The sequence below is a fragment of the Carica papaya genome, chromosome 1 (assembly GCF_054855325.1).
Source record: "Carica papaya isolate Zhongbai chromosome 1, ASM5485532v1, whole genome shotgun sequence".
Classification (NCBI taxonomy): domain Eukaryota; kingdom Viridiplantae; phylum Streptophyta; class Magnoliopsida; order Brassicales; family Caricaceae; genus Carica; species Carica papaya.
The window spans coordinates 18945709-18971077 of NC_142309.1; the positions used below are offsets into that span (position 1 = coordinate 18945709).

The window sequence follows — 25369 nt, forward strand, 5'->3', positions numbered from 1 at the left end:
TACCGTAACGAGATTTTCGAAACCAACCTATAGAGTCAGTAACATAAATAAATCATAATCTCATATGCAATCAGTTGGCAACAACAACTTTCTCTTTTATCAGCCTACTGGTATCCATGGGGTCCATAGATCCCAATACGCGTGAATTTTTTTTAATATTTTCAATTAACCGGCCATCTCCATACCCCGTCCGGTATGAGTGCCAAAATATCATCCCTTAATGTAATACCCAAATTAATTTAATTGTAATTTAAATTAATTTACAAAAATAATTTTTGAATTTTTTGAATTTTAATTTAATGAAAAAATGAAAAAAAAAATAGGAGGGGGATGAAATTGAAAATAATTTTGGAAAAAATGGTAAAATTTTGGGTTCTGTAGGTATTTTGAAAGAAAAATCAGAAACTGGGGGTCAAAATATAATTTATGAAAGTTGTGCCACGTAGGATGCCCAGTCAGCAACCCTGACAAACCAGGACATGTCGCGTGGCAATGGACATTGACGCGGTGCCATGTGGACGATCCGCGTGCCCCCGATCGGACAACTCAGATCCGCTCCCGCGCCCACGAACGGTCAGAATTAAATGCGATCAACGATTCAGATACACTTTTTATTTAATCGCGATCGAATGGTCAAGATCAAATGCGATGGACGGCTCAGATTAAAAGAAAACAGGTATAAATAACCCCCTTCACACCAAACCCTAACCTTAGTCGCTAGATACCCTCGCCAGAGAAGAAGACCCAGTCGCTGGGACAGAGAGATGCCGCCACTCACCGCCGCGCCGGAGACACTTCTGACTGCCAAAAGAGGTAAAAATTTTCTCCTTTACTCAGAATTTAATTTTAAACACCCCTATGACCAAATCAGATCCAAAAGACCGACAGATTAGCTGAAAATCACAGGCAAAGCCTAGCAGCACCGCCGTAGAAAATTTTAAAAATGCCTCCGATGAGGCCCTTCCCAATTCCCATTCGGCGAAATTTTTTCACCGTTCTAATCACAGTTTTCTTCTCTACAGGTTGACTGAAGCAAAACACCCAATCGTATAAGTGAGCTGACGGAGCCGCAGCACCGGAGAGCCCCGCCACTGGTGAGTTTCGGTTTTTTATTTTTTTGGGCCAACTGAGGCCCCTTAACGTGTTTTTTTGTAGGGATTGATGCAAAACTGGCCAAAAATAGCCAACTCGAAGTGGATCTCCGCTGCCCACGGTGGTGCAGTCACTGGAGCACGGCGGAGCCGCAGTGCTGGAATTTTGAAATTGGCCAAAAAGGGGTCCTGACACTGTTTTTGGGTTTTTTGATAGATTTGTAGATACTTGTAGTGCATTTTAATCTCTGAGAAAAAAAATTCAGAGAATCCGGGAACCGTCGGTAAGCTCAGTCAACAAGTTTCGCTTTTCAGAAATCAAATTGAGTGAGAATCCTTCACCCTATTCTCTGTTATGGAACTGAAGTCAAATTAACAATAATACTGTATTTTGTAAAATTTAAAAAATATCCATAATTAAATATGAGCTATTAATGGAGCTAGAATCGTAAATTTTTTACTGTTATTTCTGTTGATTATTTTTACGGTATGAATGCATTATAATATCTTATTGATCAATTTTATAACTTTGAATGCATGCATTATTTATTTTATGGGTTTGCAGTTGAATTGGAAAAAATAGAGATTAAAGAAATACGAAAAATTGTGTGATCAAGTGAAAGGATAAAACGGTAGCCTTACTGGATATCCTGGGAGATGGTGGACGGATCGGGTGCATAAGGAACCCTACCGTGAACATTGTCTCATATCGGACGGGGTATCGAGATTTGATAATTTGGTGCTCATACCGGATGGGGTATGGAGACGACCCGTTTCACCCTCATACCGGACGGGGTATTGAGGTTTAGTGGTTTGGAGTTCATACCGGATGGGGTATGGGGACAACTCCTTAATTTGAAATGTTAAAGAAAAAGGTTCACGCATTTTGGGGACATCCCTATGAACCCTCATGGATACTAGTAGCCTGATAAAGGATAGAATTGTTGTTTAAATCGATTACATATGAAATCATTATCTGAGTTATGTTATTGTCTCTATAAGTTGTTTGTAAATCTCACTACAGTAAGTAGATGGTAAAAGATTTTATATATGATAACTGAATTTGTTTAATTAAAAGTTCCATTGGTTGTTTTGATTTTTCTACTAACCTTCATTTCTGTATTAGTGAGTAGCATGATATTCTTACTGAGCTAGTGTAGCTCATTCCTTATTTAACTATTTCAGATCAAGAGGACTAGGATCCAAAACCTGATCCACAAGAGGGTTGCGAGTAGGATACCAGTTTTATTTATTTTCCATTTATTTCCTTATTTTCTTCGTATTTCCTTCAAAGAGTAATTCTCGTATCACTATTTGGGACTTTAAGTTTTTGTGTAAGGAATGTAAACCTTAACTATTTATTTCGCTTCCGCACTAAATTCATAATTTATTTTCTTTAAAATTTTGAGGTCGTTACAGTTGGTATCAGTGTCAGGTTTCTTAAACCCATTCCTTACACAAAATCCTTAGGAAACATAAAAAAACAATGAATTATCACTCAATTGTTCCTCATAAAATGCAGGTACAAATAGATGAGGAGAGGAAGGCCCTCACTAAACTGAGTAGCCTGGGAGGGTTCGCTACTAGAGGATGTTGACCAGTTATTTGAGATGTTGAATAGACTCATCGCTGCCCAACAACTCGAGCTCAACACTTATTTTGTTGTCCTGGCTAAGGCGCAGTTGGTGGAGAAGAACCTTCGCACCTTCCCTCCAGCAGTAGGGAACCTCAGGCCCTCGGCTCCACACCGCAGACCAGCACCTACTGCACCCATTCAACAGAACAAAAGACTCAAGCCGATGACTCAGGCTCCTCCTCAGGTTCCAGTAGCAAGGCGCGGTAAGACTTGTCAGCACTGTGGTAAGGATCATGGAGACCAACCCTACTATCGCCTCAACAACACCTGCCGCATATGTGGTAGTGCCCAACATTATGCAAGGGAGTGCCCGAGGAATCAAAACTAGGCCAGACCTCCTATCCAAGGCAAGGCTTACAACCTCATTCAACAAGATGCAAAAGCCGACCCGGACATGGTACAGGGTATGTACACTATCTGTAATCATCCTGCTCATGTTTTGATTGATACTAGTACACTGCATTCATTTGTTTCACATGTTTTTGCATCAAAATCAAATGTATTACCTAAAAAACTTGATTCTGTGTTATTTGTGTCAACTTCTGGAAGTAAAACACTACTGGGGGAAGTTGTATACAGAGCCTGTGTCATAAATATAGCAGATAGAAAATTGAGTGTGGACCTAATAGAGATTGACACAAGGGACTTTGATGTAATCTTAGGAATGAACTGGCTAGCGACATGTCACACCACCATAGATTGTTTTAGCAAGAAGGTTGTATTTAACCCTCCTAATGAGGAGTCATTTACAAATTAATAAAATTCTTTAACATTTGTTTCCCTCATGGCAGATTCTCTTATCATCAAGTACTGTAACCCAACTGTTTTCTCTAACTAGGCAAACCCAAGGAAGAAATTTGTATTCAAAAAATTTCAGTAGTCCGAGACTTTTCAGATGTATTTCCGGATGAACTACCTGCACTGCCAGTAGACAGGAAAGTCGAATTCACCATAGACCTTCAGCCAGGTACCCAGCCTATTTCGATTGCTCCTTACCACATGAGTCATGTTGAGATGGAGCAACTGAGAAAATAGATCACTGAATTACAGAACAATGGATTCATCCGATATAGTGTGTCCCCTTGGGGTGTCAGAGTCATATTTGTAAGAAAGGGAGATGGAACGTTGAGGTTATGCATTGACTACAGAGGCCTAAACAGGGTCACGATCAAGAACAAGTACCCCCTCCCTAGGATTGATGATTTTTTGATCAATTGCAGGGTGCCCAAGTCTTCTTCAAGATAGATCTACATTTAAATTACCATCAAGTAAAGATCAGGGCAGAAGACACCCCCAAAACAGCCTTTCAAACTATATACGAACACTATGAGTTCCTGGTCATGCCATTTGAACTAATTAATGCTCCAGCCATCTTCATGGACTTGATGAACAGGGTTTTTAGACAATTCCTAGATCATTTTGTCATTGTGTTCATCAATGATATCTTGATTTATTCAAAAAGCATAGAGGAACACGCTCACTATCTGACTCAGGTTTTGCAGGTTCTTAGAAAGAAGATATTGTATGCAAAGTTGAGTAAGTGTAAGTTCTGACTTGAGTAGACTACCTTCCTAGGGCACATCATATCAAAAGATGGAGTGTCGGTGAACCCCAAAAAAGTTGAAGCAATGGTCGGCTAGGAAAAATTGACCTCGGTTAAGAAGATTCGTAACTTTCTAGGGATGGCAGGTTATTATCGCAGATTTGTGGAAGGATTTTCTAGCCTAGTTGCTCCTCTAACTCGGCTCATAAAGAAAAACGTCAAGTTTGAGTGGAATAAGGAATGTGAAAGAAGTTTTTTAGAACTAAAGAGACAGTTGACTACCGCACCTATGTTAGCCTTGCCGAGCGGATAGGATGGATATATAATTTATAATGATGCTTTCTACCTACGGTTGGGTTGTGTTTTGATGCAGCATGGGAAGATCATAGCCTATGAGTCTATGCAGTTGAAGAGTTATGAGAAAAACTAACCCACCCATGACTTAGAACTGGCCGCAATTATCTACGCCTTGAAGACTTGGCGCTATTACTTGTATGAGGAGACCTTTCATATCTATACCGATCATAAGAGCTTGAAACACATATTCACTCAAAATGATCTCAACATGTGTCAGAGAAGGTGGATAGAATCCTCAAGGACTATGATTGCGACATTTTATATCACCCAAGTAAGGGCAACGTGGTAGTCGACGCACTTAGTAGGAAAAATGCAGGTACATTAGCTCATTTGATGGTTTCAAAATGCAGGCAGATAAGGACCGCACAACAGGTACGACTTCAGGACATGAAGAGAATCACATGTTTGGGCCATCTGACTATTCAACCCGAGTTAATCCAGAGAATAAATGAAGCTCAGTCCGTCTATTCCACCCTAGCAGCCTTCAAGAAAGATGCAGAATAGGGAGTTAATTCAGAATTTCGAGTCTCCGCCGATGGGTTGCTCAAATTTCAGGACAGGATATGTGTTTCAGGTGACAATGAGTTGAAAATGGATATCATGACAGAGACCTATAGCTCAAAGTTTGTCATGCATCTCGGAAGCACTAAAATGTATCAAAGTATGCGACCCCGATTTTTATGGAATATGATGAAAAGAAGATGTAGCTAACTTTGTTTCTAAGTGTTTGGTATGTCAGCAGGTCAAGGCAGAGTATCAACACTCAGGTGGGCTACTTCAACCATTACCAATTCCGGAGTAGAAGTAGGAACATATCACCATGGACTTCGTAACAGGATTGCCTAAGGCACGCTCAAGACATGATGTCATATAGGTAATTGTTGACCGGCTTACCAAGTCTTCCCACTTCTTGGCTATCAGGATGATTGATCCATTAAACAAGTTAGCAAGAATATATATCCGGGAGATAGTCAGATTATATGAAATACTAGTGATAGTAGTATCCGACAGAGACCCCAGGTTCACTTCTCGATTCTCTTCTAGCTTTCAGCAAGTCGAGGAAATGAAACTACCCATTAGTACTGCATTTTACCCTCAAACCAATAGACAGTCAGAAAGAACGATCCGCACACTTGAGAATATGCTTCGAGCTTGTGTCCTTAACTTCGGGGGCCATTGGAATGACTATCTATCCCTGATAAATTTCATCTATAACAACAGCTACCAAACAAGTATTGACATGCCTCTGTATGAGGCATTGTACGGCTGCCCATGCAGGTCGCTAATATGTTGGGAAGAATTGGGTGATAGGAAACTGTTCGGCCCAGATCTCGTAGAGGAGACTACAGACAAAATAGTTAAGATCAGGAAGAACATTCAAACGGCTCAGAGCAGACAGAAGAGTTATGGGGACACCCGGATGAGAGATTTAGAATTTGAGAAAGGCGATCGGGTGTTCCTTAAAGTCACATCTTTCAAAGAAATTCGTAGGTTCGGCAAGAGGGGGAAGTTGAATCTCTAGTTTATTGGGCCATTTGCAATCTTAGACAGAATTGGTACCGCCGCCTACTGGCTGGCACTACCTCCAGAACTTTCTAGGGTCCATAATGTGTTTCATGTGTCCATGCTACACAAGTATAACCCGGACCCCTCTCACTTCTTGGCCCACGAGTCTCTTTCACTCTAAGAGGATCTTTCCTACGAGGAAGTACCGGTCGATATTATGGACTGAAAGTGCAGATTACTCTGCAACCAGGAAATTCTCTTTGTCAATGTCCTATGGTAGAATCACACACCGAGAGAAGCCACATGAGAACTAGAATCAGACTTCAGAGCCCAACACCCTCCAACTATTTAATTGAGTGAAAGAGAGACAAATTTGAGGGACTAAATTTTTTTTAAGAATGGAGGGAGAGTTGTAATACCCAAATTAATTTAATTATAATTTAAATTAATTTATAAATATAATTTTTGAATTTTTTGAATTTTAATTTAATGAAAAAATGAAGGAAAATAGGAGGGGGATGAAATTGAAAATAATTTTGGGAAAAAAGGGTAAAAATTTGGATTCTATGGGTATTTTTTAAAACAAAACAAAAACTTGAAGTCAAAACGTAATATAGAAAAGTTGTGCTACGTAGGATGCCCAATCAGCAGCCCCGACAAACCAAAATGCGCCGCGTGGCAAAGGACACTAACGCGGTGCCACACGAGCAATCTACGTGCCTACAATCGGATGGTTCAGATCCGCCCCCGTGTGCGCGGACGGCTCATATTGGTGCACTACCCAAACGCGATCAAATGGTCAAAATTAAATTCGATCAACGGTCCAGATCTACTTCTTATTTAATCGCGATCGGATGGTCCAGATCAAATACGATGGACAGCCCAAATTAAAAGGGGACGGGTGTAAATAACCCTCTTCACATCAAACCCTAACCCTAGCCATTGGATACCTCACCGAAGAAAAAGACCCAGCCGCTGGGAAGGAGAGCCGCCACCACCCGTCGTCGTGCCAGAACCACTTCCGACTACCAAAAGAGGTAAAAAAAATTTCCTATTCTTGGAATTCAATTTTAAACATCCCCATGGCCAAATTGGAGACAAAAAACTGACAGATTAGCCGAAAACCGCGGGTAAAGTCTGGCGCCGCCGCCGCGAGAAATTTCAAAAACTGCCTCTGATGAGTCCCTTCCCGATTCCCATTCTGTGAAATTTTTCCACCAGTGTAATCACTTTTTTCTTCTTTACATGTTGACCGAAGCAAATACCTAACCGCAAAAGTGAGCTGGCAGAGCCGCCGCATCGGAGAGCCCCGCCGCTGGTGAGTTTCAATTTTTTTTTTTTGCCAACCAAGCCCCCTTAACGTATTTTCTCGTAGGAATTGATGCAAAACCAGTTGAAAATAGCCAACCTGAGCCCGACCGCCGCCGGAGCACAGAATTCCAAAATTAGCCAAAAAGGGGTCCTCACACTGTTTTTGGGTTTTTTGGGATATCTGTAGCTACTTGTAGTGTGTTTTAATCCCTGAAGAAAAATTCAGAGAATTCGGGGATCGTCGGTAGGCGCAGTCAATAAGTTTTACTTTTCAGGCATCGAATTGAATGAGAATGCCTCACCATATTCTCTGTTATGGAACTGAAGTTAAATTAATAATAATACAGTGTTTTGTACAATTTAGGAAATATTCATAATTAAATACGAGTTACTAATGGAGCTAGAACCGAAAATTATTTACTGTTGCTTCTGTTGATTGTTTTTAAAGTATGAATGCATGATAGTATCTGATTGATCGATTTTATAGTTTTGAATGTATGCATTGTTTGTTTTATGGGTTTACAGTTGAATTGGAAAAAATAGAGATTAAAGAAAAACGAAAAATTGTGTGATTAAGTGAAAGGATAAAACGGCAGCCTTACTGGATATCTTGGGAGATGGTGGATGGACTAGGTACATAAGAAACCCTACCGTGAACGTTGCCTCATACCGGATGGAGTATCGAGATTTGATAATTTGGCGCTTATACCGGATAGAGTATGGAGACGGCCCGTTTTACACTCATACCGGACGGGGTATTGAGGTTTAGTAGTTTGGTGCTCATACCGGACGGAGTATGGGGACGACCCGTTAATTTGAAATATTAAAGGAAATGGTTCACGTGTTGTATGTCCATCCCTATGAACCCCCATGGATACTAGTAGGTTGATAAAGGATAGAATTATTATTTAAATCGTTTACATATAAAATCATGATCTAAGTTATGTCATTGTCTTTATAAGTTATTTATAAATCTCACTACAGTAAGTAGATGGTAAAAGATTTTGTTTATGATAACAGAATTTGTTTAATTAAGAGCTCTATTAATTATTTTAATTTTTATACCAACCTTCATTTCTGTGTCGGTGAGTAGCGTGATATTCTTACTGGGCTAGTGTAGCTCATTCCTTATTTAACCATTTCAGATCAAGAGGACTAGGATCCAGAGTCCGATCCATAAGAGGGTTGCGAGTAGGATACCAGTTTTATTTATTTTACATTTATTTCCTTATTTTCTTCGTATTTCCTTCAAATGGTAATTTTCGTAGTACTATTTGAGACTTTAAGTTTTTGTGTAAAAAATGTAAACCTTAATTATTTATTTTGCCTCCGCACTAAATTCATAATTTATTTCTTTTAGAATTTATGAGGTTGTTACACTTAATGCCCTGTCTGGCATGAGGGTGAAACAGGCCGTCTCCATACCTCGTCTGGTATGAGTGCTAAAATACTAATCTTTGATACCCCGTCCGGTATGAGGCAACGTTCACGGTAGGGTTCCCTATGTACCCGGTCCATCCACCATCTCTTAGGATATCCAATAAGGTCACTATTCATCCATTTACTTAATCAAATAATTTTTCGTTTACCTTTAATTTCTAATTTTTCACTTTAACCGTAATTACATGAAACAAGCAATACATGCATCAAGGAAACACAATCGCATCATCATATAAATTTCAGTGTATTATCATGTATTTGAAAACTATAAAATCAACCAATCAGCTAAACATGGAAAACAGTAATAAATAATCAGTTCCGGCTCCATTAGTGACCTGTAATTAATTGTAGATATTTTTTAAACTATTCAAAATACCGTATTATTATTAATTAAACTTCAATTCCATAATAATGAATAAGGTGAGGGATTCTTACATAAATTAATGTCCGAGATGCTAAACTTTCAGTCGTACATACTGATGGGTCCCCGAGGTTCCTTGAATTTTTATTTAGGGATTAAAACATATTTCAAGTACCTAGAAATATTCTAAAAAACCCAAAATCAATCTTAGAAACTCTTTTTGGCCAATTTTAGAATTTCGACACGGCAGCTCCACCGTGCTTTGGCGACGGCATTGCCTCCTGCAACGGCGGTTTATCTCGAGTTGGCCGTTTTCGGCCATTTTCGGTCGATTTCGGCCAGTTTTGTACCCATCCCTACGAGAAAACACGTTAAAAGATCTCGAATGGCTGAAAAAAGTCAGAAAAATCAAAGCTTACCAGCAGTAGAGTTTTTCAGTGCGGCGGCTCTGCTGGCTCACCTTCGTGGTTGGGTGTTTTACTTTAGTCAACCTGTAGAGAAAAGAATGGTGATTACAGTGGTAGAAAAATTACACGAAATGAAAATCAGGAAGGGCCTCATCAGAGGTAATTTTTGCTTTTTTTCGCGATGGTGCTACCGGGCTTTGGCCCGCAGTTTTCAGCTCATCAGCTGGTCCTTTTCCTCTGATTTGGCTATGGGAGTGTTAAAAATTAAATTTCAAGCGAATGAGAAAAAATTTACCTTTTTTGACGGTCGAAAGTGGCTCCGGCGCGACGGCAAGCGACAGTCGACTCCCTTCCTGGCGACTGGCTCTTCTTCTCTGGCGGTGGGGTCTGACGGCTAGGGTTAGGTTTGGTGTGAAGAGAGTTATTTATATTCGTCTTCTTTTAATCTGGATTGTTCATCACGTTTAATCTTGACCGTCTAATTGCGTTTAAATAGGAAGTGAATATGGATCATTCATCACGATTTAATCTGGACCGTCCGATCGCGTTTAAATAGGAAGTAGATGTTGACCGTCTGATCGTGTTTAAATAGAAAGTGAATCAGGACCATTCATCGTGATTTGATCTGGACTGTCTGATCGCGTTTTAAAAAGTGAACAAATCCAGATCGTCCATGCGCGCGGGAACAAATTCGGACCGTCCGATCGTGAACATGCGAATCGCCAACGTGGCTTCCCGCGTGGCACCGCGTCAACGTGCCGTGCCACGTGGCGGGCTCCGATTTGTCGGAGCTGTTGACTGGGTGTCCTATGTATCACAATTTTCTTAAATTACATTTTAACCATCAGTTTCTGATTTTTCTTTCAAAAACATCCACATAATTCAAATTTTCATCTATTTTTTTCAAAATTATTTTCAATTTCATTCTACTCTTATTTTTCTTCATTTTTACATTAAATAAAAATTTTAAAAATTAAAAAAATTAAAAATTTATATTTATACAATTAATTTTAATTATATTAAAATAAATTAAGGGTATTACAATTTTATTTTAATTTTTTTTATTTAATACAGACTTAACGTTAAGACCAAATTTAATAAAAAAAACAGATTGAACAAAATATAAATTTGATAATAAAAATAAATAATATTAAATATTTAAATAATAAAAATAAATAAAAAATGATTATTTAATCTAAATATTAATTAATAATTAAAAAATAAAATTTTAAATATTATTAATCACAAATATAAAATTTTCTATCAATAATGGTTTGGAAAAGCTAATGCTTGCAAACTATTATTACGCACTTGCAACGGTAAAACTAAAAAAAAATTCGCTCTCTTTACAAAAAGGCCAAAAGAATTAAATATTTATATTTTCGAAATTTTTAAATGAAAAAGGGCAGGACAGGAAAAGAAAATGATTGAACGAAGCATAGGATTCCAGATATTTGTCAGAAAGAAACTCCCCCCTTCATCTTCAACCTTCTGCTCGCCAACTTCTGTCTTTCCATGGCTTCTTGATAACTTCTAAACTTGACCGCATATAGACAAAACCCAACCACTTTTCACTTTCTCCAACTCCACCTCTTTCCCCCCAAAACTACACAAACCCAAAACAACTCATGGCCGAACCACAACACCCGCCGCCACCTGCGGAGGCTCCGGCAGCGCCGTCGCCGCCCTCTTCCGCTGCCGAAAATGCTTCCCCTGCACCGGACAAGGAAGACCCACCAGCACAGCCAACATTAACTGAACAGACTCCGCCTCCTCCTCTTGATCCTCTTCCTTCTGATGAACCTCCGGAAATTCCAGAAAAGGAAGAGCAACAGCCGCCGGAAACGGAACCTGAGAAGACCTTGACGTTGGAGAAAGAACCGGAGCAGGTGACCGCGGAGTCTAGATCGCTTGCGGCGATGATGGAGAAAGAGGAGCTTCCGCCGCCGCAGCAGGAAGTAAGTGAGAAAACAGTGGCGGTTAACGCCGACGAGGAGGTTTCCGGCGACGTGAAAGATAAAAGTAAGGCTCCTCAGAGCTTGGTTTCCTTCAAGGAGGAGAGCAATAACGTGGCTGATCTCTCTGAGTTCGAGAAGAAAGCTTTATTAGAATTCAAGCAGCTTGTTCAGGAAGCTCTAAACACTCGTCAATTCAGCTCTCCGCCACCTCCAAAAGAATCTACCATGGCGACTGAACCAAAAACCGAAGCAGTATCCTCCGCTGAGTCCGATGCTAGCACCACCATAAACCCACCTCAAGAACCAGCAGTTCCTGAAAACCCACAAGAGAAATCTGAAGAAGAAGTGAAGCTGGAGACTCACTCGCCGGAGGAATTCTCCATTTGGGGAATTCCTCTTCTGAAAGACGACCGGAGCGATGTCATTCTGCTGAAATTCCTCAGAGCCAGGGATTTCAAACCCAAGGACGCTTTTATCATGATCAAGAACACAATTCAATGGAGAAAAGACTTCGGCATCGAGGAGCTTGTCGACGAAGATCTCGGCGATGATCTGGACAAAGTTGTGTTTATGCACGGACATGACAAGGACGGGCATCCAGTTTGTTACAACGTTTATGGAGAGTTTCAGAACAAGGAGTTGTATCAGAAGACATTTTCAGATGAAGAGAAGAGGATGGAGTTTTTGAGATGGCGGATTCAATTCTTGGAAAGGAGTATAAGGAAACTTGATTTTAGTCCTGGTGGTGTTTGTACTATTTTTCAGGTTAATGATCTGAAGAATTCCCCTGGACCTGGAAAAAGAGAGCTTAGATTGGCAACTAAACAGGCTCTGCACATTCTTCAGGACAATTACCCTGAGTTTGTGGCCAAACAGGTAATAATTAGAATGATAATCAAATTAATTGCTGATTAAATTTGAATTAACTAGGATTTAATCTTTTGAAATCAAGAAAACTCATAACATTTTCGGTTTGTTTAAGTGACTTGAATTTTGGTTTGCCAAGTTTTACTTGGTTTAGGTCATATTAAACCGGTTTGGTTTGGTTTGGAAAAACCCTAGTATTTTGAGTATATTAGGGTTTACAAGTTAATTGGTGATATCCTCCTTATTTTTTTATCATAGTTGAAACCTTTTTATCTGTCTTGCCCGTAACAGTGGGTATCTCTGCTGAACCACGTAAATCTTGTAGCTTTTCTTCCTTGCTCTTTACTTGATGTGATTGTGTACATTATTGGGATTTATTTTCACAACAAGGTTATTGAGTTTGATGTTTGTTACTTCCTTGATTAGGTGTTTATAAATGTTCCATGGTGGTATCTTGCTTTTTATACCATGATTAGTCCATTCATGACCCAAAGGACCAAGAGCAAGTTTATATTTGCAGGCCCTTCAAAATCTGCTGAAGCACTTTTTAAGTGAGTGAAGAATTCTAATTTCTCTTTGCCTGTTTCTTAATTATGTTTTGGAGTTTTTTATTGTCAATTTCAATTCCTCTCCATTTGGGTTTTGGTTAATGCTTTTGGACATTTTGTGGGCGGACAGATACATATTGCCCGAACAGGTCCCTATTCAGTATGGTGGTCTCAGTGTTGATTACTGTGATTGCAACCCCGAATTCACCATTGCTGATCCTGTCACCGAGGTCATTATAAAGCCAGCAATCAAGCAAACTGTGGAGATTATTATCTACGAGGTTGGATTGTGTTTGTTTCCTTTTTAATTCACAACTGATACATGTTCATTTGCCTGCTTATATAGTTAACTATGGCTATGTTTGGAATGAATCTGATACTTCTGTAGAATTATTTATAAATACCCATTTCAACTAAGAAATGATTTAAAATTCATTAGAAGATGAAAGAAATCGAGTTCATACGAAATTTCATTCCAAACATAATTGAGCTAAAAGTGATTGGCCTTGGGGACCTACGTGTGAATTGCAACAAGCATTTTCAGGTTTATGTTAACTAGGGTTTCTTGGATTGCAGAAATGTGTCCTTGTTTGGGAGGCCCGGGTAGTGGGGTGGGAGGTGAGCTATGGAGCTGAATTTGTGCCCGATGCTAAAGATGGATATACAGTTATCATACAGAAACCCACAAAGATGACACCAATGGATGATCCAGTCGTCTGTCAGAGCTTCGAAGTCAGTGAATTGGGTAAAGTATTGCTCACAATTGACAACCCAACCTCGAAAAAGAAGAAGCTTCTGTACAGGTTCAAGGTTAAACCTTTCTCCAATTGAGAGTTTTTTTGTTTGTATTAAGATTTGTTCTCTAAAGTTTGGATGTTAAGGTTGAATTTTTATCTTTTCGTAGTTTATTTATGAATCTTAGTTGTTGGTTTTACGAGTGAAGACCTAGACCCATGATATATGTGAGGGCAATCATTGGGGAAACAACAAATAGAAAAGAAGGGTGACATATTTGCAGTTGAGTGTTTTGCCCTGTATATTTATTTACATCGATGTGTATATTTTTTCGAACCAATTACACCCATGTATATTGGAGGAATGTGTGTTGCCTATCTTTTAATATTTAAAGTTCTCCATACCCAATTTGACCATTATTTTCTTGAAAGTTTGAATCTTGCTGTACAAAGTCAGATCTTATAAGCTATATTGATGTATATATTTTTCGAACCAATTATACCAATGTACATTTGAGGAATATGTGGTACCTATCTTCTAATCTTTTGAAGTTCTTGATAGCCAATTGGACCATTGTTTTCTCTTGCGGTACAAACTCAGATCTTATAAGCTTTTGAATTAATAAAACTCAGATATGACAACACTCTCTTGAATTCGGTAGAACTCCTCAGTAAACCTTGTTTTTCTCTGTTATTTGCTTTTATTTATCTTCTCTTTCATCTTTTTCCGTGATGAACTTGTGCTCTTGTTCTTCTGAGTTTCGATGTGATTCGAGTCTCTGAATCAACCTCATCTCGGTTATGATGTCAATCATAATTAAAAGCCCATTAATTCGAATTCACAGTATTTTATAGAGGAAAAAAATGTGTAAATTATTCAGTTAAATCGTACATTATTCTAGTATATGTATAGATTACGAACAGGCATAGAGAAAAATAATTAAAGGCCCGTTAATTATTATCATATGTATTTTTTTTTTTTTCTTTTGGGTAAAATTAGAGTGGTATTGATTATTCACGTGTGGCGTGAGTGTAAAAAGCATATGCTTGTGTCTTTGTGCATGTATTCATCTGTAATTCAGTAAGTGTAATGGATCAGGACTTTTTTTAAAAACTATCAAATCACCGATGTTGCTTTCATGTTTATGGGACGATCATTATGTTATTAGTATACCTATAATAATCGTTGCCTGCAGATATATGTTTTTCTGTCTGTACGTATATGTGTACGTATATATTATTGTTTAACAGCTTTCTTAATTCTATTTATCATGGGAGAAAAGAGAAACATGTCTGCAACTCAAAAAGAGGAAATGAACACATTCTTGGGCATTATCTGCATTCTCCGAACACAACCTTTTTTTATTAATAAACATCAGGTTCGGATTGGATCGAATTCTGAGTTGACAGAAAAACTAAACTAGGGTGGGACGAGTTTAAATTTGTTGTACAAAATAATTTTGTTGGAATCCGACTGTGAATATCTTAGACAAAGCTCTGATTGAATAAGAAGCTAGTTTTAAATCTTTTGACTTACAAACCAAAAAGTATCATAAAAGATAAAGAGTTGGATATATGTGAGCATGCCTTTACAATCAATATGCTTAATTGTTTGGTGAGTGATTGGAATTAAAAGGCCCGAGTCATGATTACTCATGCTTATAATTATATATATATACACGCATACATAATATATAGGTAGCCACTGTGTGTGTGTGTGTGTGTGTGTATATATATATATGGGTATTCATTGAATTTGTTGAGCTTTCAATTGTTAGGTGGTGGGCACTCAATTCACTTGTACACTTTTCTTTCTTCTCTCTTTTTTTTTTTTTTTTTTTTTTTAACCTCCTTGCAAGCATGACCAGCTTATAATGGGGCCTCCTCTTAACAATTATTTCCTAATTAAAATTAGTTTTTGGTCTTGCAATCAATCACCTTTCAGGCCCTTGTTTGTTAGTAGACAACTCTTTTTAAGTTCGTGTATTAATTAATAAAATTTGATATTTTAAAAATATTTTATTAATGCATTAAATTTAATTATAAATAAATAATGAAATTATTGTTTCTTTCTTTAAGGTGGATGGGTTGGGGGGGTGAATTGCATGTGGGCGGTGCGAATATCAAAGCAAACATGTTTGCAACTTCACATGCTCCCTCACCCGTTAATTACGGATTTCTTTCTTTATCCTTTTCTTCTTTTCTTTTCTTTTCTTTTCTTTTACCATTTATATCCTAATTATCAATTAAACATCATTAATTAATTTACAAAAACAATTATACTTTATAATATAATCTTACCTCGTACAAAGGCCCGGCCTACCCTCACTTCTCCCCAGCCCGAACCTGCTTCGCCACTTGGGCAAATATCAATGCTTGCTTCCTAAAATAATATATTAATGGGTCTATTTTTGACGTCATTAATAAAATATTTCAATTAAAGTTTTCGGTGGAATTTGAAGAAGCAAAGAAAAACACGTGAGGACATAAGAAATTCATGCAGTCCTGATGAAATCTGATATATGCGGCAGCAACAGCAACAGCAACCGTGTCTCAGCGTGCGGCAATTCACATGCTGCCTCCCACGGGTCGGGTGCGCTCAGCAACCCACGTTTCTAACACAATTTATTTTCTAATTTATATAAAATTAAATTACATAAACCTAAAAAATATTTTCCCCAACTAATTAAACTATAATTAATTTACAAAGCATCATCTCCTGGGGGCATTTGAAAACGACAGGACCCTTGTAAGGCAAAAGGGATAAAAACGCACCGATTGATTCACATCGTGTTCCTTTGGCACTTTTCATAATCGAACTATATTTATATTTATATTTATATTTATATATATGTATATTAAAATAAATTAATATATATCTATAATTTCAACTAAAATTATTAAATTTTTATCCCAAAAAAAAAAGATAATCTAAACTTGAATTAATGAAGATTATTAATTAGAAAAATGGTTTTTAATTTAATTTCAAATATTAATTAAATAAAGCAAGTGAAGAAGGAGGGTTGGGGTCAATGGAGAATAACATTTTTATACTGTCATCTTTGTGGGTGGGGTGGGGTGGGGTCTCAGCCTAATTAGCTATATAAATTATTATTGCAATAATCAATCACATCTTCTTTTAATTAATCTGGTGGGAAAAATGATTAGAAACAGATCATATAATATTTCTTTTTCTTTTTTAATTTTATCCAACAAATAATAATTTTTACATAATAAATTTCTTTCTTAATTTCAAAATTTTATAATTAAAAATTCTACTTATAATTAAAAAGAAAAAAGACGAAAGCAAAGATTAGATTTGTAACGTATTAAAACAGTAATTAACTTTTTTTTTTAAGTAAAATGTTAAAAAAGTGTAGGGAGTTGGAGAGAAGTAATCATGTTTTTTTTAAGTAAAATTATGTTTACTTTTGTCGTTTTCCTTTATTAATTAGACACCACATGTCCTCGTAGATTCTATTTTTACCTTAAGCACGCTTTGTATTTCTCCTTCTAATTATCATCGGACTTGGTTTAAGTGGATCAAAAAAAATTTTAACCTTTACCAGATAAATTGTTATAGAAATAAATAAATAAAATCATTTACAAAATAAATAGTATTTGCTTTAATTTCTTTTAAATATGTAAACAATAATTAAATTAACTCTCTAATATAAAAATGTTAAGTTAAAATTTATTGGGTGATTTATTAAATAAAAAATTCAATTAAATAATATATATATATATATACTAAGTATGACATAGCCAAAGTAATTTCTAAATAAAAATATATATAAAATTACAATCCCACTTAAATCCACCATCTCTTAAAAATATATATATATATATATATATATACACACAAACCTATAAAAGTGAAAATAGCAGAATTAACAAGTTTTAAGCTAGTAAAAATTGCCCATAATAATAATTATCAATACGGACAAAAAAAAAAAAAAAACTCCAAAATCACCGTATTTATATGTACACAATACATATATAGATACTCACGTAAAATGTACAACAAAATTGAGACAATTTTATTGCTATGAATGAAAAATCAGTAATTTTCAAAATTAGAATTCAAACTTTAATGATTTTGTCACATAACCAATCAACTTTAGTTTGATTTGTAAGATGAATACAATAACTAAAGAAAAACAAAATAATTATTTCTTAATAAAATAATTTTAAAAAAAAAAATTTGCAGCCAGAGATAATAAAAATTATCCACAATCAAATTTACACAAATTTTACAGAGAAAAGTATCAAAAATAGTCCCACACATGTACCCTCACTCTTTTCACCACTCCATTACATAATTAATCAACCAAAATCCCCCCAAAGAGAAACTAACAACAAAAATTTAAAATTAAATAAACCCATTAAACTTTTTAAATATATATAAAATTAAATTTAAAAAAAAAAAGAAAGAAGAAATTTATATAAATTAAACCCAAAAGAAAAACCCTGTTTTTGGAAACAAAAGAACCCAGCAATTTTCAAGTCATTCTTCCCCGACAAAACCAGTATAATTTGAAATGTGCCTTCAATCAGAACAAGGCTTGATCTTGGACCTGTAAAGCAGCTTCTTCTTCTTCGAGGTCTGGTTATCAATGGTGAACACAATCTTTCCTGGTTCGCCAACCTTGAAGGTGTCGCAGATGATTGGCTCATCGCTTGGCACCACCTTCCTCGTCTTCGAAACAATCACTGTGTAACTGCCTTCAGCATCCGGCGCAAACTCCGCTCCGTAGTTGACGTCCCACCCCACAACTCTCACCTCCCAGTTCACAATACCAGCCTGCAATTTCAATAAGGACATACATACCAAAACATCAATGCCACTATACCTACCCTATTCATTATTTTACTGCATGTATTTTACTATCAGAACTGGATTAAAAAATCTTCTCCAAATTTACTCATCCCATTCACTAGAACACCTCGATCGACCCATCTAAGTTCTGTCTTTATTTTCACTTCGATTTTCTCACCTAATTTATAATATAGTATAGCAATTAGAAACTTAAGATGTAGTTTTAAGTCAGTGGTTGTCGAGAGTTAAATCCTTTGCAGGAATCACTAATCTAATAATCTGTTTGCATTATGTGAGATTGAGATATTACAATTCTTAAAACAAGGTCAAAACTGAAAGCAATAGATTACCTCAGAAACTGGGATCTCAACAGAGTGTTTGGTTGCAGGTTTAATTGTAACCTCTGCAACAGGGTCTGAAGTGGTGAATTCTTGCTCACCCTCCCTGCTTAGTCCGCCATACTGAACGGGCACTTGTTCAGGAGCTATGTATCTATTTACAGAAACACCCAATTACGAGATAGACCAAATAGATCCATGAACAAAATTATGCACAAAGTGGGAAAAAAAGAAAACTAGAAGGATATCAGTCCATAAGAGGTAAATTAATGATGATGGGGCAGTTGCAGAATGAAACCAAACAGAACCAATTAATGAAGTAGAAATTAAAAGAAGGATGAATTTAAAACTTACTTGAAAAGGGCCTCAGCAGATCTGGATGGCCCTGCAAAAACAAACTTGCTCTTGGTCCTCTGTGTCAGGAAAGGACTGATCATCCGATTGAAGGCCAAGTACCACCATGGGACATTGATAAATACCTGTAAAATCGAAAGTCCAGATTGATTTTAGATCTGGAAATCAAAATTGTAAGGACCTGAAAACGATGTATTCTCTGCGACGCATTTAAACAAACACCTGTTTGGCAACAAATTCAGGATAGTTGTCTTGGAGCACTTGCAGCGCCTGTTTGGTAGCTAGCCTGAGCTCCCTCTTTGCAAGTCCTGGAGAATTCTTAAGATCGTTGACTTGGACGATGGTGCAGATTCCATTAGGACTAAAATCGAGTTTTCTGATGCTTTTTTCTAAGAACTGAATTCTCCAGTTCAAGAACTTAGCTCTCTTTTCTTCGTCGGCGAAGGTGTTTTGGTAGAGTTCCTTGTTTTGGAACTCGCCGTAGACGTTGTAGCAGACAGGGTGGCCTTCCTTGTCGAATCCGTGCATGAACACCACCTTGTCTAATTCATGTCCAAGGTCTTCGTCGAGCAGAGCATCGATCCCTTTCTCTTTCCTCCAGAGCACGGTGTTCTTGATCATGGTGAATGCATCCTTCACCTTGAAATCTCTGGCTCTCAAGAATTTCAAAAGGATCACATCGCTCCTCTCATCTCCGAGAATCGGGATTCCCCATATGAATACCTCCTCCGGTGGTGGAGGAGGAGGCGCTGGGGTTTCTGCCTCTTTAGGCTCCTCAGCCGAAGCAGCTTCCGGTTCGGCTGGAGCCGGAGGCGCCGAGACAGCAACTACGGTCTCCTCGATTGCCTCGACTGTCTTGGCTCCGTCCTCGTCAACAGTGGCCATATGCTCAACCACTTGTGTGACTACCACGACCTCTGCGGGGGCCGCCGGCTCAGCCGGTGCCGCAGCCAGAACCTTTTCTTCCTCCTTAGACTCAACCACCGAGGGCGGCGGCGGGGGATTTTCTTCCTTCACCTCGGTTTTCTCTTCAGCCTTGGCTGGTTCTTCGGTAGTCGCCGGGGGAGTACTTTTCTCTTCTTCTTCCTTCTTCTCCTCTGCAGCTGGCGTCTCAGCTGGCTTTTCCTCCTCCTTCGGAGGCGGAGGTGGCAGAGTGAACTCGTGCTTATTAAGAGCCTCCTGGATGAGAACCTTGAGCTCCTCGAGAGCCTTCTTTTGCGACTCGGGGAGTTCAGACACCACGTTAGTCTCTTCCTTGAACGAAACGGACTGAGAAATCTTCTCTTTCTCTTCTTCCGCAGGCTTCTCCGGCTCAGCAGGTGCAACCTCTGGTTGAGTTGCAGGCTTCTCCGGCGCTTCAGGCTCTGGCTCAGGAGCCGGAGGAGGATCTTTCTGTGCAACAGGCTTGTCACTGGTAACCTCCTCGGCGGGGGGAGGTTCTGGAGCAGGAGCGGCGGCTGGCTTCTGAGTCTCCTCAGCCATGGACAATGAGTCGGAGGCGTGAAGTGATCAAAGAAGAGGTGTCGTGAGAGTCGAAAGAGAGAAGGAGAGAGGGAACAGAGAAGAGAAGGAGAAATGGAGAGTTTAAAAAGGAGAAATGGCAAGTACCAGACTGTCAAGACGGGTTTGCCAGCTGTACAAGAAACTTAGTTTTTGAGGGGCCCGCAGTTAAACCGCTAAGTTTCCGAATAGTTTCGTTTGTCGCCCTCCGAATTTGGGCAACAACGTTTATTTCTGTGTTGGACAAATATTTTTTTAAAAAGAAAATGTTGGTTCTAATTATGGATTTAGATGTAATTATCAGGGAGAAACATAAACTTCTCTTCTTTCAAAATTTTGGTAAATGAATGCCCTACGTGCTTTGTTTTAAAAAAAAATAGATAAATAACTATTTTTATTGTTTTTCAATTTAATATTTACTTGTCTGTTAAAATTATAAATTACATGAAAATAATGACGGTATATATATATATATATAATAATTGTAATATAAGGGAAAATAAAAATGATAAAAGGAAAAAATGGCAAATCAGAACATTTAATTGGCTGAGCCGTCCAGTTCACTAAAACCATGGGCGCCGTTTATCTAATCTCACTGGATTATTATTTTCCAAAGTAGAAATATTTTTCAAATTTTTACATTTATTTCCACCGTTACAAATCTAATTTTTAAGTTGAATAATTATGTTTCTAACTATACATGTTAAGATTAATACGAAATTTATAAGCATTAATTAAATTAAATTAAATTTTAAATAATTTTTTTATGTTTTTAATAAAATTTATATTTTATTTTTAGTAAATAATGACCTGAAGTCTTTTTGACTATTATGGTTACAGAGAATAATAAGGGAAGACTCCTACTTGGGGGAAAAAAACCAGTGACAGAGCTGTCGGAGAGAATAAAATCACGGCAGACAATTCGTGGTTGGACCACCGCGACACAGGTCACGTTACAGCTCTTATTCTTTGGACACGTGGCTGAAGACCTGGACAGGCTGTCGTAGTATCACACACAATCTAATTTGTTTTTTGAAATTTCTGATGATGGAGACATTGACATTATCAACCCAATTCGCATCTTATCTGTTGCGTTTTGATTGTTAAATTTCTTTTTATTTATTTAATAAACTCTGTTAGGTTTAGGAAACGACCGGCGTTAATCACAATCTTGGGAAACTAAATAAAATATTTTATTTTGGATAATTATTTTTGATGATTTAATTCAAATGAAAATTGGATCTAATAATCACAAATTTGAAATTTCTGGGTGGGACCCAGCCGCAACGATAATGTTTTTGTGTTTTATTTTTTTTAAAAAAAATATATTTAGAGGTTGCTTGCTAAAGCAGGCCAAAGCTATCTGCTGGCTTTTTGCTTGCTGTCGCTTTCTGCCATGTTTGATATATATTTTTTTTTTAAAAAAATGAAAATAAAAATAAAAATGGAATTGGAGAGAAAGTATAATAAAATTCCCTACATTAATATAGAGTACATGTCGGGGGTAATTCTTGAATTTTGTCGTATTAGCCCAAACTCACGCGCGCATTTCGGTAATTAAGTATCTAATATTTGGTTAAATAATAATTAGCAAATTAATTACTTATTTTTTTATTTTTGGAAAATGGGGAAAAGAAAATAGAATTTATTTTTATTTATAAAAGTGAAATATTTAAGAAAAGAAAATAGAGGAACCCACAGAAGCTAATTTATTCCAAGTTTGAAATTATAGATTTGGCCCCCACATTACACTTTAATTATATCTCTATCCTGTTTCTCAATTTAGCTTTAAATAAATATCATTATGCTCAACTATAACTATTCCCAACTTTTTTAATAAAAATTAATTACAATAATTTATAAAACAAAAATTAACAAAATCATAAGAATTTGAAATTTCTTTAACTCAAAACATTCGAGTCCCTTTTAATTATTAAATATATAAAAATACTAAACATCTTGTAGCGCCCGGGGAAATAGAAGAAGGAAAAAAAAAAAAAAAAAAAAACACGCGTGCCATGTCAGCAGACCCAGTCAGCAGGCCTAGCTAACCAGGACCTGCCACATGGTAAAACCACGTCGACCGGGGACAAGTCACGTTGGCGATCCGCGTGCGCGCGATCGGACGGCCCAGATCAATCGCGCGCACGAACGGCCCAGATTTAATCAAAAACGGACAGCCCAGATTAAATCAAAATGGATGGCTGAGATCAAAAGGCAAAAGGGTATAAATAAGACCCCCACACCAGACCCCAAACCCTAGCCGCCTGCCCTCGCCGGAGAAGACGAACCAGAAGCCGGCCGCCGCCACCCGCCGCCGCACCGGAGGGAATTCCGACCGCCGATCGAGGTGAATTTCATACCCCCGACTCGTTTTTCCACGCTGATTTCCCCAATGGCCAAATCGGAGCCAAAATCCCGGCCAAACGGCCGGAAAACACGGCCGAAAGCCAGCGGCGCCGCCGCGCCCCTCCTCGGTTTTTGCCTCCGATGAGGCCCTTCCCGGCCTCCGTTTAATGCAATTTTTATATCACCGTGATCACCATTCTTTTCTCTATAGGTTAATCGGAGCCGAATCACCAAAACACGAACTTCACCAGAGAGCCACCGCACCCGAGAGCACCGCCGTCGGTAAGCTTCAGTTTTCCGTAAATTTTCGGCCCCCCGAGGGCCGTATGGTTCTTTTATCGCAGGAACCAATGCGAGTGTGGCCGAATTCAGCCGGAAACAGCCGAAAACGGCCAACCCGAGGTGAACCACCGCCGCTTGCGGCGGCGCCATCACCGGAGCACGGCGGAGCCGTCGTGCCGGAGTTGCGATATTGGCCGAAAGGGGCCCTGGGCCTAATTTGGGATTTTTTGGAACACGTGCAGGTACCAGTAGTGCGTTTCAGTTCCCTGAAAAAAATTCAGGGAAAATTAGGGACAGCTTACAAGCGCACTGTGAAGCCGTGTTCGGACTCCGAAACGAGTAAGGACCCCTCACCCTATTTCCTATCACGGTTTTAAAGTTCAATAAATGATAAAACGGTGTTTCATGAATCGACAAGTGTGTGAAACTGCTTAAGGTCGCTAATGGAGCCCGAGTCTAGTGTGTTTGTCGGTTAACTGTTATTTGGCCTGTTTTACAGTTTTAAATGCAGCATGAGATTCGATGTTTTTCATTTTATGGTTTCATGTGCTTATTTTACTGTTTTATTGATTATGAATTGAATGACCGGGATATTGATGCTGTATGTTGTCTGTTTGGTATAAATTATCATTTTGCTTGTTTGTATGTGATTGATAATGCTGACTGAGAGAAAAGGAGAATGAAAGATTATGTAAATGGAAATTGTATAATGTGGTCAGCCTGACTAGATATCCTGGGAGATGGTGGACGGACCGGGTCCGTAGGGAACCCTACCGGGATTGTGGTCTCCCATACCGGACGGGGTATGGAGATCTTATGTGTTTTGGCGCCCATACCGGACGGGGTATGGGGACGGCCCTGGAGTATGATTTCAAGTGTTAACGGTTAACGGGTAGCGAGACCTCTATGGATCACCATGGATACTAGTGGGCTGGTAAATGAGGAAAATATGTTGTGTAACGATTGAATTACGAAAAGCTTGATAGGTATTATGTTATACAGTTTATATAAATGAGGAAAATATGTTGTGTAACGATTGAATTACGAAAAGCTTGATAGGTATTATGTTATACAGTTTATATATATGGTTTCATGATGATGATGATGTTATTGCTTTCGTATATTGTTTTATAAATTTCACCGAGGTAAGTGAATGGTAAAGGTTTTATTATCGATAAAAAGATTTGTTGTAAATTATGCTGTAGCGCCCGGAAAGGGGCCGAAAAAAAAAAAAAGAGCCACGTCGGCAGCCACGTCAGCAGTCCCGGCCAACCGGGACCTGCCACGTAGCAAGACCACATCGTTCCAAAAAGGGCCACATTGGCGATCCGCGTAGGCGCGATTGGACGGCCCAGATCAAGCGTGCGATCGGACGGCCCAGATTTAAACGCACGGACGGCCCAGATTAAAACAAAATGGACGGCTGAGATCAAAAGGCAAAGGGTTATAAATAGAACCCCCACACCAGACCACAAACCCTAGTCGTCTGCCGCTCGCCGGAGAAGACGAACCAGAAGCCGGCCGCCGCCACCCGCCGCCGCACCGGAGGGATTTTCAACCGCCGATCGAGGTAAATTTCATACCCCCGACTCGTTTTTCCACGCTGATTTCCCCAGTGGCCAAATCGGAGCCGAAATCCCGGCCAAACGGTCGAAAAACACGGCCGAAAGCCAGCGGCGCCGCCGCGCCCCTTCTCGATTTTTGCCTCTGATGAGGCCCTTCCCGGCCTCCGTTTAATACAATTTTTATATCACCGTGATCACCATTCTTTTTTTTACAGGTTGATCGGAGCCGAATCACCAAAACACGAACTTCACCGGAGAGCCGCCGCACCCGAGAGTACCGCCGCCGGTAAGCTTCAGTTTTCCGTAAATTTTCGGCCCCCCGAGGGCCGTAGGGTTGTTTTATCGCAGGAACCAATGCGAGTGTGGCCGAATTCGGCCAGAAACGACCGAAAACGGCCAACCT

The 25369-nt window shown here is 38.6% G+C and overlaps 2 protein-coding genes across 2 annotated transcripts; one reads left to right on the top strand and one right to left on the bottom strand.

Annotated features, from left to right (window-relative positions):
• Nucleotides 1–11146: 11146 nt before the first annotated feature.
• Nucleotides 11147–14047, top strand: LOC110810696 (patellin-3-like). Its single transcript, XM_022036948.2, has 4 exons — nucleotides 11147–12486; nucleotides 12904–13028; nucleotides 13156–13306; nucleotides 13602–14047. Exons 1-4 carry the CDS (start codon nucleotides 11281–11283, stop codon nucleotides 13854–13856), a joined length of 1737 nt encoding a protein of 578 aa, XP_021892640.2. The 5' UTR covers nucleotides 11147–11280; the 3' UTR covers nucleotides 13857–14047.
• A 4089-nt stretch (nucleotides 14048–18136) lies between these two features.
• PATL1 (PATELLIN 1) lies at nucleotides 18137–20844 on the bottom strand. Its single transcript, XM_022055345.2, has 4 exons — nucleotides 19493–20844; nucleotides 19271–19395; nucleotides 18929–19070; nucleotides 18137–18563 (listed from the first exon to the last, which is right to left on the bottom strand). The coding sequence occupies exons 1-4, from the start codon at nucleotides 20750–20752 to the stop codon at nucleotides 18309–18311; spliced, it is 1782 nt and encodes a 593-aa protein (XP_021911037.2). The 5' UTR covers nucleotides 20753–20844; the 3' UTR covers nucleotides 18137–18308.
• Between the last annotated feature and the right edge of the window lie 4525 nt (nucleotides 20845–25369).